The sequence below is a fragment of the Camelus bactrianus genome, chromosome 9 (genome assembly GCF_048773025.1).
Source record: "Camelus bactrianus isolate YW-2024 breed Bactrian camel chromosome 9, ASM4877302v1, whole genome shotgun sequence".
NCBI classification, from domain to species: domain Eukaryota; kingdom Metazoa; phylum Chordata; class Mammalia; order Artiodactyla; family Camelidae; genus Camelus; species Camelus bactrianus.
The window spans coordinates 77,950,730-77,962,374 of record NC_133547.1 but is presented as its reverse complement, the minus strand read 5'-3'; the positions used below and the strand labels follow the sequence as shown (position 1 = coordinate 77,962,374).

Sequence of the window (11,645 nt, the reverse complement as noted above, 5' to 3'; positions counted from 1 at the left end):
CTGAAACATAAAGGGCCTCTTTACTAAAGGGCAGTATAATGAAACCCCATACTAAATTCCAAGACCCAGCAGTTAAGATTTTGCCACACTCGCTTAACTATAGCTCCCCTTTTCCTGAAGTCATTTAACCTACATTTATAACCACATTGTCATTATCAGACCTCACAAAATTAATAGAAATTCTATCATCAACTATGCAATTTAGAATTAAATTCTTTTGCATGTCTCTAAAATGTCTTTTTATTGTTTATTTGCTCAAATCAGGGTCAAAACAAGATCCACACTTGACAGTGGGTTGCCAGTTTTTAATTATAAAAGCAATACATGCTCATTGTTAAAAAAATTTAAATGATTCATAAAATTATAATGTGAAAAGTGGAATTTCTTCTCTCCCCATCACCCACTTTCCATACTCCATTGTTAAGTTTCTTGCATATCCTAGAAAATTTTAACATGTATAAAAAGCATATCTCACCACAAATGGGATGATACCATATATATGTTCTATTTTTTTTTTTTTTTTTGTAATAAGAATCAGTACATCAAGATCTATCTTTAACAGCTACAAGGTATTCCCCTGTATGGATGTGGTACAGTTCAACTAAACTCATACTGATAGACACGTGTAGATTGTTTCCATTGGGCCATTTTGCTACAGTAAGTAATTTTGCAATAATCTCTGCCCACTTGTTCAAGTATTGCTGGGGCATAAATTTCTAGAGACGGAATTGCTAGGTCAAAGTGTGAGCATGACTTTCATTTGGATGCATAGTCATCAAAAATGAAGAATTCCATTTTCCCCATCCTCACCAAATCTGACAAGTAAAAAAAGTGGGTCCTGACTACCTTTTAGTTTCTCTGCACAGCAGTTTCCAAAGATTGTTCATTCAGACTCAAAAGTCCCATTAGAAATATTTGAGACTAGCAAAGTTGCAATCTAAAGAACTTTTGAGCTGCTTACACACCAGCAACGTAGAGCACTAAAAATATCCAAAAAAGTAAAGCTTCATAAAAGCTCCCTTGCATTTCAGAACAGGAGGACAAACTTCTGCATTGCCTGTCACTTGTGTGGGCCTGGCCTAAACCCCCTCAAAGGGACTCTGGAGAGAATTTGTTTCTCTAGATAGAAAATAATAGCATATAAGGAGAAAAATTAGAATTTGATAGATACAGGACTTTCTCTGGATCTGCCCTGTCCTATATATAAGCCTTATGTGGCTATTAAGCACTTAAAATGTGACTAATGAAATGGCAGGAATGAATTTCTAATTTTATTTCATTTTAGTTAAAAATGCTTAATTCAATCATTAGAAAACATTTAAGATGCTTTAAACAACTTGAGTATGTGAGTATATTCTTCCACAGTAAATTTTATGAAATCTAAATACAAATTAAACCTAGAGTCTGAATTGATGTCTATTTTAAGTATAAAATACACACCAGATTTTGGAGACAGTATGAAAATATATATATAACACCTCATTAATAATTTTATATTATTACATATTGAAATAGGTTTTGATACCTCATGTTAAATCAATTATTAAAATTAATTTTACCAGGTTATTTTTAAGAGGCACTATCAGAAATTTTTTAACTATGTCTCATATTATATTCCTGTTAGGCATCAGTGCTCTAGATCAGGCTAACTGTACATTTTTCTGGGGAGAAGTTTCATAGCTTTTCCGAAGAATGTCGAGTCCTATGGAAAGGAAGAATCACTCCACTATAGATAGAACTATAAGATATCCTCTCTGGCTCCTTCTGGAGGCTGCCTTCAAAATACCTTAAAAAGACAGCGTTTTACCAAATTGCTGTTACTCTCCTGTAAAAGGGAGGTTTCCAGCAGCCACCTTTTCTGATGTTCATCCATTAGCTGGCCAGCTTGAGCACGCCTAGATGTGCTGGTACTGAAAACCTTAGCTTCCCAACAATGGTTAGCATTCCAGAGGAAAGTTACTACTGAAGAAATGCAGCAGTAGGATTAATCTCTCCATCCTCTGCCTCCCTCCCCACCCCTCTGTTCTTTACCAAAAAAAAAAAAAAAATGTCTTTCTTTTGGGCAGAAATCCTGAAAGGCCATGAAACTGTAGCATGGCTAATTAAAAACTAAAAGTAACTAAAACTGCTGACCCAAGGTGATGGGAATAGCACAAAAAATGAGGATATTAAAGGGACTGCTTGCTTTTGAATAATCAAGTACTTGTTAATCAGAAGAGCAGTTTTCATTTATTTTGTCATGATGCGTCGTTTCTGTTTCTCTCAGAAAGCTGAACATCATTACATTCTTTCTCTCTTTCACATGTTGCATGTCAGATTCCAGACTCACTCAACCACAGATTCATAACTGAAGAAGGGAGATCAGGAGGGAGAAGGCTAATGCCACGACAGGGCCGAATTAGGAGACAGTAGAGGTGTGCACAGATTTAAAAAGCATATTCACGACTATCCTTGCTCTGATTTAGCAGTGACGGTCAGTGTATTTTGAAATTTTAAAGAATACTAAAGAATGTGTGTTTTGATTCTCAAAAGGAAGCACAAGTTAAAACCAGGTTGAGGATCACTGCCCTAAATCCATGTTACTTCATACCAGAATGATAATAAATGCAGTAGAAGATGTCAGCTCACGCTTGAACAAATCAAAATGCTAGGAATTCTCTGCACTAGAGGAGGTAACACTGAATAACATGCCCTGTGTGACAGTCCACTGGGTTCTTTAAACAGAGTAAGCTTAGATTTTAAATTTGACATACAAGCTTTGACATAGAAGCTGTCCTACCTGCTTAAAACATGCCTACACGTATCACCAAAAGTAGGCACACTGGAAAAGTAATCACAGCATTTCAACTTAGTGATCTCATAAGGCAGAAAAAAGTTAAGTCACTTTCTTTACAGCCACTTTCCAGCCACAAGAAAGGCAACAGCCATAACCTTTCTTCTTTTTTAACAAAAAATTTAAGTGGAATCAGTATTAGTAAAAATCTTCAGTCGTGACTTCACCACCAGTCTCAATAATTTCTGGGCTCACAGGAGCAGCAGAGTTGAGGATTAGGGACAAGTTGGAAATTTCCTTAACCTGTTGGCAGCAGTCACCACGTAGAAGTGTTTCTTAAGGTAAGGAGAGAAAAAAAGGGTGAGGGGGGGAGCATATTTTAGACCAATTGCTTTAAGAAGAAATTAAAAAAGGACTTAAGCAAGTTTCACCACTTGACTTTTTTTTAAATTGATAACCTAAAGGGGAAAAAAAGATTCTAGCAAATTTCTAATAGAACAGTCAGATAACTTTCGGGGGCATGTTTGGAGCAAGTATGAAATGAGAAAATATGTTACCCTGCCCTTTTCAGGTGAAAAATGAAGAACCCTAGAAGGATGTTTTCAAAATTGTGATTCACAACTCACCAGTGGGTCATGACCAGCATTTTACAAAAACCATAGACCAAATATCATAGATTAGAAAACACCAGAGCGCCTCACACTCCGTGGAGCAAACGTCGCGGTATTTTTATTTCACACGTGCATGGGCTCTCTGGGTAAAGCATTTGGTTTTGTTTTTTTATTGAGGATCTGAGTCAGTATCAAAATATTGGAAAGCCACCTCCCTGGAGGACAGCTGTTTTTAAGATACGGTTTATGTCCTTGGTACCAAAGAGTTCTGTTGTAAACAAAATTAAGCTTTTAAAGCCTAATAGGTGCTTTCCTAGGCCCTATTTCTGAAATGTGGAGGAATTGGCGTCAAGCTCCACGCAGTTAATTCTGAGCACTTCCCTGCTGTGGTCACTGAGAACAGATGCTCTAACTTCATTCTGTCCCTTCAAGTGTCCACAGGAGTACGAATTAAATGCTACTTTTATGCCCATCATTTTAGTTTGTGGCATTTTTAAATCAAGGTAACAGGGTTTGACATGAGAAAATTTTCCCCCTAAATAATTTTTCGATTTAGAATCAAAATGTAAGTAAAAACTTAGTACACTTTTTTCAAAGTAAATTTTAAGAAGACAAATGTCCTTCTTTCAAAGGACATTACTAAAAGAAAAACAAATACCTTCCACTTCCTTTGAGCCATGTATTTCTGCAGCAATAGTTGGGATTTGAGGCGAACTTTCGATTTTGAAGCTTTGGCAGGCAAATTATTCAACCACTCGTGTTTCAGGCACTGTGTGGCACTCATTCTGCAGCTGCAAGATCAAACAGCAGTTAAGACTTTTAGTTGGGGTTGCCTTTTCTGGTTTCCCCAAAATTTGTTCAATTGGGTAGGAAGCTGAGTCAGTGGAACAGATTCATCATTTAGGCAGATTCACGCGCCGTACTAAAAAAAGACCTCCTCCTATCTAAAATGCCCATCCTTACAAGTGGAAGAAGGCCGTCAGCCAAACGTTGCCTGCCCTCTATAGAGGGACGGATGGATCCCAGTGATTAATCATCACCTCCCAGGGAGAGCTGGGAGTGGGGCAGGCCAGCTGTGCCTGGAATCGCTCTTAAGAAATAAAAGAACATGAGCTTTGAAAGACGCTTGTATCTCCTTCCAGAGAATAATGTCAACCTGTTCATCTGAATTAGAAGTATTTCTCCTTTCATTTAACTTTTCACAATCAAGAAGAAACAAAACAGTCAAGGCCAAGGAACCCAGAGCTGCGTCAGGGCCCAGTCACTCCCAAATGTCTGAATATAGGAAAACTCAACAGCCCCACCCATGACCTTGGTACAGCTGCTGAAAACTAAGTAGGTCCTCATTGCCAAGAAATAGGGTTTTCTGCCCTTTTTTCTAGGGAGTAACAGCTGCATATCTCAACTCTTTTTCAACATTAGTCTGTTAAGAGTGATGACTTGGAAATAGGCCTAATTTGCACATATGGTCCTTTCTAAAACTCTGTCCAGATTTTATGCTCCTCGCTGTTTTTTAATTGATTTCCTTTGTCCCTTTCCCTCATTATGTTGTTTTCCCCCAAAGAAGTAGCAGACTGAGAAATCCTGGACAGAACCTGTCCACAGGAAGAAAAGACCATTATCTTCAGCAGCGCTGCCCACAGCGGCCTGCACCCAGATCAACACAGATCATGGGTGACAAGCAATAAAGGGTACCTCTTCTCTTTGACCAGCAACCGGGAGACAAAGTCCTTGGCCTCCTCCGACAGCCCTTCAAAGGTGTCGGCATCAAAATCCCAGCTACAGTTCACGATGAAATTCATGGTCTCGGCATCTGTTTCCCCTAGAAACGGGGACAAACCACTGAGTCTACAGAGGAGAGAAAGGACCGTCAGTGTGTGGAAGCCACACCTGTCGACACACATTGACAAGGTCGAGCAGAACTAACCAGAACCTAGAGGGTTCGAAAGAAAAGCATCCTCATTGCTTCTCCATAGGAGACAGTCCAGTGTGCTCAGTAAGGGGAGGAAGTGGAAGGACCCAAAAACTGAAGGCAGGGAGAGTGTTGGAATAAATCCCCTGTCATGGTCACTGTATTCTCCCCTTACTGTGACATAAGAGGAAATTGGGGCCCAACCCAGTAAGTCCATTTATCAGGTACATTTGACTTATTCTAAAAATAGCTTGGCATGTCCCTGAGATTATCCAGGCTCCTTTAGATACGACCCAGGCCTCAGGGCCCAAAGGAAAACTGGCTTTATTAGGCTCCTCTAGAGGAGGGTGGAGAGACAGGACAACTTAACTGGCTAGACTCAGGTCACAAATTTCCCCGCCTGGTGCAGCACACCTACAGAGCGTGGGGAAACAGTGACACCGTGATGGTAAGACTGGGAGTAAAGCATGGTTTTGTTGGGCCTCCGATGAAGTAGCTGAGGGAAGTCCACAGTTGGAGAGGAAGGGGAGGACTTTTAGTCTATGCACAGATCACCTCTCAGCCCGTCCTAACTCTGCCTCCTCACACACAGAAAACAGGGAGGGACAAGGTTAGAGGGCAGCAGCGGGTCCCCTGCCCTCACGCCCCCCTCCTTACCGCTTCACAGCACTCCAGCCCCACATGCATCGCAGCATCTGCATTTCTTTGCTGAAGGGCTTTTTTTTTCCAGTGGAAGCTGATTTATACACCCAGAAGTTTCAGGAAATTAATACCCCTGGGACCAGCCCACTGGCAACAACTGATTAGAGTCAGTATAAGTGCCTCAGCTCCCTCACCCCTCAGCTAAAATAACCCCTGAGGGGGTGTCCCTCAGCGGACCCCAGATTCCACGCAGAATTAAGCTCCACATGCCCACAGTGGTTACTGGCTCTACAACACACACTTTACTGGCTGCCTGCCTTCCCCATTTCACTTCCCCAGTCCTCTGGGGTTTCCCAGGAACACCTCGCCAATAAACTTCATGCACTCAAATTTTTGCTGCACCTAAGGATACCCAGACCAAGACACATGGCCCCCATCCCCACTGGGGAGCCAGGCCCCCAGGCACTCACAGCATGTAGGTGATGACTCCCACGCTCCACATGTCTGTGGGGAATGAGACAAACTCATAATTGACGACTTCCGGGGCCAGGAACTCAGGAGTGCCGAAGTTCACCTTCAGCTTCTCCCGAGGCTTGTATCTGTGAGGAGGGGGTGCAGAGGATAGTGGGAGTGAGTCCTGGGAGAAGATGTGGCTGCCAGGCTAATTCCTCCCCAACTCTTCCTGTCAGCCTTGTTGTCTGGAGCTCGTATCTTACCACACGTGGCTTACTGGGAAAGCATCACGCCCCCCAGACCCTAAATGCAGACTAAGTCACTGGGGAGAACAAGAAAATGACAATCCTCCTCCTCCTCTAGGTATTTACAATCTGAAAAGGAGGGAATATCAATCTATTTTATTTGGCCTGCAGCCACACAAATGAGCACAGACAAACCGTGTGTGGAGGACTGCTCTATCATACAGCGTGGTTAGAGGGAAGACGTTATGAGTTACAGAAAGGCAAAATGCTCAACATCACTGAGCATCAGGGACATGCAAATCAAAACCACAAATGAGAGATCACCTCACACCATCAGAAAAAAAAAAAACAAAAAATAACAAGTGTTGGCTAGGATGTGAAAAAACTGGAACCCTTTTTGTTGGGAATGTAAAATGGTGCAGCTGCTACAGAAAACAATATGACAGGTCTTCATAAAAATTTTAAAAGAACTACCATATGATCCAGCAACCCTACTTCTGGATATATATCCAAAAGAATTGAAAGCCAAGTCTTGAAGAGACATTTATACACCCATGTTCAAAGCAGCATTACTCATAAGAGCAAAAAGGTGGAAGCAACCCAAGTATCCATCCACAGATTAATGGATAAACAAAATATGGAATATACATGCAATGGAATATCATTCCGCCTTAAAAAGAAGGAAATTCTGACACCTGCTACAATATGGATGAATCTCGAGGACATCAAGATAAGAGAAATGAGCCAGTCACAGAAGGAAAAATACTGTAGGGTTCCACTTATATGAGGTTCCCAGAGTAGTCAATTCAGAGACAGAAAGTAGGATGATGCCTTCCCGGGGCTGGAGGCAGGAGGAAATTGAGGAGTACTTGTTTAGTGGGTGTGGAATTTCAGTTTTACAAGCTGAAAAGAGCTCTGGAGATTGGTTGCACAACAACGTGAACAATGTGTACTTAAACTCTGCTGAACTAATTTTAAAAATTGCTAGATGGTAAATTTTATGTTACGTGTCTTATGTATAATTACAAAAAGAAAAAGAACTAGAGAAAGCATCCTGGACATGAAGTTTAAGGACAGCTAGAAAGAGAGCTCATGGCTGAATGGGAAGAGGGTTGGCGAAAGTTAATTTTTAGACTCACTCTTGAAAAAGAAGAAAATTTCTCACTAAAATTTAACGCTCAGCAACACTGGGTGAGTGGATAAATAAACTGTGGGACAGCCCGACAGTGGAACAGTATTCAACACTAAAAATAAATGAACTATCAAGCCATGAAAAGACATGGAAAAACAACTTTAAAAGCATATTGTTAACTGAAATAATCCAGTCTGAAAAGGCTACATACTGTGATTCCAAGTATATGATCTTCTGGAAAAGGCAAAACTATGGAGAGACTGAAAAGATTGGTGGTTGCCAAGGGTTAGAGAGGAGGGAGAGATAAAGGGTGAACCACAGAGGATGTTTAGGGCAGTGAAGATACTCTGTGTGACAATATAATGATGAATACAGTCGTTACACATCTGTCCAAACCGACAGAAATGTACACCACCAAGAGTGAACCTTAATGTAAACTATGGACTTTGGGTGACTCTGATGTGTCAATGTAGGCTTATCAGTGTTGATAATGGGGAGGCTTTGCATGTATGAGGACAGGAGATAAGTGGGAAATCTCTGTTCCTTCCTCCCCAGTTTTGATGTGCACCTAAAACTGTTCTAAAAAAATAAGGTTTTCATTTTAAAATTAATTGGCATGTTCTATTTGCCAGATATCATGCTAAAAGTTTTATTTATGTAAACTCCATCCTCACAACAGCCCCATGAAGTTGGTGAGATCACTGTCCCCATTTTACAGATGAGGCAATTGAGAAATAGAGGAGAATAAAATAAGTATTCTGCCAATGTGCTCTGATTCTCTTAAATCAGGGAAGTGAGTTTTCAAAGTATATCTCCTCTCTTCCAAATTTGCTGAGAGTCGGGCAAGTGCAGATCTCAAGCCAACACAGCCTACATCCATTCAGCGAGAGAGTAACAAAGATCACCTTAGGGCCATGTTGTGGCAGGAAAACAGGGAGAGGAGGAGAGTGAGAATCTTCCTCTGGCAGCCTGCTTCTCCCCTGCACTGGCAGCTGCCCCAAGTCTCAAGGTCAAGGAGCCAAACAGAGAGGAAGAGCCTTCCCCTTGAGGAGAAAAACCCAGGCTCTCAGCCCCTGGACATCCTTTCCCAGGGTGCATTCTTGTTTCCCCAGCTTCATCTGCTCTGTATCCACATCCTGTGTCATGTGACTCTGTAGTTCCTTCCACTAGAGATGGCATATATTGCCCCATCCCACAATGCTGGGCTTAGCCATGTGAGATGCTTTGGCCAGTGGAATGTGAGTGGAAGTGACAATGGGCCAACTCCAAGCTAGGTATGCCCTCCTGCTCCTCTGCTATCACCATGAGAGGAGGATGACACACACCTGGAGCACACCTGTCTTCACTGCCCTGCATCTTGGATCCCAGCCCAGCTCAACTCAGCCTAGATCAGTGACTCCCAACCAGAAATGTGTAGGTAAAAGTTTAACAATCAGCTGTCTGATTTCTTTAAAACTCCTGATTTGTAGCATTTGCTAATGTCTGTGGTATAAGTACTGATCTCACCGTGTCTGATTTCAAAGTATCATGATGTCACTGGATGAAGAGTTGGGAAGAGATTGGCACACCATTCTAGTCTTCCCACCATACAGATAACAATAGGTATAAATAACCTCAAGAGCATAAGTAATAGTGAAATGTAAAATAATTAGGAAGTGATATTGTTTAAATGTGATGAATTGTTTTTAACATAATTTTTTAAATTGTGAGCTAATACAATTTAGTTTTTAATAATGGCCATGTTTAACAACTGGCTTACAAGATTCCTTATTATGAGCTAATATGAGTTGGGTCCAGCAGGCTGCTTCCCCAGTTGACTCAAAAACGTGTGGATGAGAATAAATAATTATAGTTTTAAGTCACATTTTGGGGTGATCTGTTATACAGTTGTGGAAATTGTTAACTAATACACCCATCCCAAAGCTGTTGTCAAAATACCCACCAGACTCCCTCTCCAGATTCCTAGCACAAGGCCCTCTGTGATCATAAAGTCACATGTGAAGTTGGAGCCTCATAGGGTTTGGGGTAGGCACCTCCTTGCTCTGCTAAAAGATCTGATGAAATGGGCTTGGATTCCAATCTGAGCACTGGACTGGGAGGCAGGAGGCTCATCCTTGCACCAAACATTTCGGAGATCAAGCCAACACAAGATACTTCCCATCCTGTCACCACCCTCGACCCCTTGACATGTCCCTAGTGAGACCCATTGGTGGCTCTCACCACCCAGCCTGGTGTAACACTGGTCCCTCTTGCTGGATGTCAGAGCCTCTGAAGATTCGTTATAGCCCCTGCTCTCCTGAACGTCTCAGCACCTTCTCATAGCCTCACCCAGAAATACAACTGTGCTTTCTATAGATTGTATTATGGGGATAATTTGTCATTTTCTCCCTCTTTACAAACATTTGATTATTCTGAAGTATAAAATATGCTCTCTCAACCTGCATGTTCCCCACACAGATCCTGCCTCTTAGAAGGGCACACTTCCCAGGCAATTTGGCAAAAGTCAATTTTCCAAACAATCCTTCTGCTGAATGACCAGTTTGCCAGACCACTGAGGATGTTTTTTGATGTTTTCCTTTCATTTTACAGCTGGAACTTGCGAGTCTGCCAGCCCAGGCCCACTGAGGGAAGTTTCCCAAGTTGTCACATTTTCAGACACCTGCACTTCTCCAGTGCCCAGCAGTTTCTCATGGGTGGCTTTCTCTTAAGCATAGTTTCCTGTGTTTATTTTCTTGAACTTGCCCTCTCTCTACCTCTGGTCCTGCTGGCAGAAATACTGTCCTCAATGCCCTTGACCAGATGAACAAGTTTGTCTGAGTCTTGGATGGATTGTCTGAGAGTTTGGGCGTAGATTCTGGTAACTGATTTTTGGTGAATTGGCCTAAAGCCCTTTTCACCTCCCCACCAGCTAAGGCTCAGTAGCCTACAGGATAACGTTCCGACCTCTGAGCCTCCCTCTTCAGGACTCCTCACCCACAGCTCCCTCCTTCCCCCAGACCAGCCTGCTCACGTGCAGTGCGCATCCTGGTGCCAGCCTGTAACTCACACTCTCCCTCCTGCCTCCCCTCCGCGCTGAAGCCGGTTCTGGCAGGTGCACGAAAGCCAATCGTGCATCTCCTCCCAACTCAGCATTCAGTGACATCAAGTTAGTAGCTTGAAGTTGACCCATCTTAGCAAAGGTTACATATCAACCACACCTCCTCTCACACCCTGCCGCAGCTGGTTGCTAAACATTTACCACATACTGCTGCCTGCAGGTAACAAAACCCTGTCCATCCATCTCTTCTGGCTGCTCAGAGAAGCCTTCCCAGACTCCAGGAGCCTCAGTTTACTTCTTGCTTTGAATTCATAGTGTGTCACTGTAAATACTCATCTGGCAACTGGTCACCTGGCATTTGAGAGGATACTGCATACACTGGTGTGTGCATTCTCAATGAACACAATATTGCCCCACAGTGGGTGAAGTGATTCTTGGGGAGAGGACAAAAAAATCTTAGCTATTACAATGGTGTGTGGCTCTCCAAAAGGCCACAGTACTTAAACAGATACTCAGTACATCTGTGTATTAAATTCCATGAGGAAGGGGCCAGGAGATTAGGAAAGATGGTTAAAAAGGCTCTTTGGAAGGCAGGCAGTGACATAAAAAACAGGTTGAAAAACAGGGCTGTAGGGTATAAGACATGCAAGTGTATAGGATGCATCCCAATTTTAGCTAATATTTGGGAAACTATTAAGCAATTTTTTTACATTATGTATTGAAGGTGATTTTTAAGCATCTGAGTCGGGGGGATTTGGCAGTGTTCATGAAATCTGATACACTGTGTTAATGGGATCCTGCAGGTACAGTGGGATAATATGAACTTCCTTGTGCTGTTAC

General features: G+C 42.1%; 1 protein-coding gene across 3 annotated transcripts in view; it reads right to left on the bottom strand.

Moving 5' to 3' along the window:
* Positions 1–224: 224 nt before the first annotated feature.
* The window catches only part of MYLK3 (myosin light chain kinase 3), a 42,693-nt gene continuing 31,272 nt past the window's right edge, over positions 225–11,645 (bottom strand). For all 3 annotated transcript variants that reach the window (XM_074370816.1, XM_074370815.1, XM_074370814.1), the window contains exons 10-13: positions 6,409–6,537; positions 5,080–5,232; positions 4,043–4,175; positions 225–3,108 (exon numbers count right to left, since the gene is read on the bottom strand). In XM_074370816.1, the coding sequence (XP_074226917.1) occupies positions 3,049–3,108; positions 4,043–4,175; positions 5,080–5,232; positions 6,409–6,537 (475 nt within the window). In that variant the 3' untranslated portion in view covers positions 225–3,048. The remainder of the gene's footprint in view (positions 3,109–4,042; positions 4,176–5,079; positions 5,233–6,408; positions 6,538–11,645) is intronic.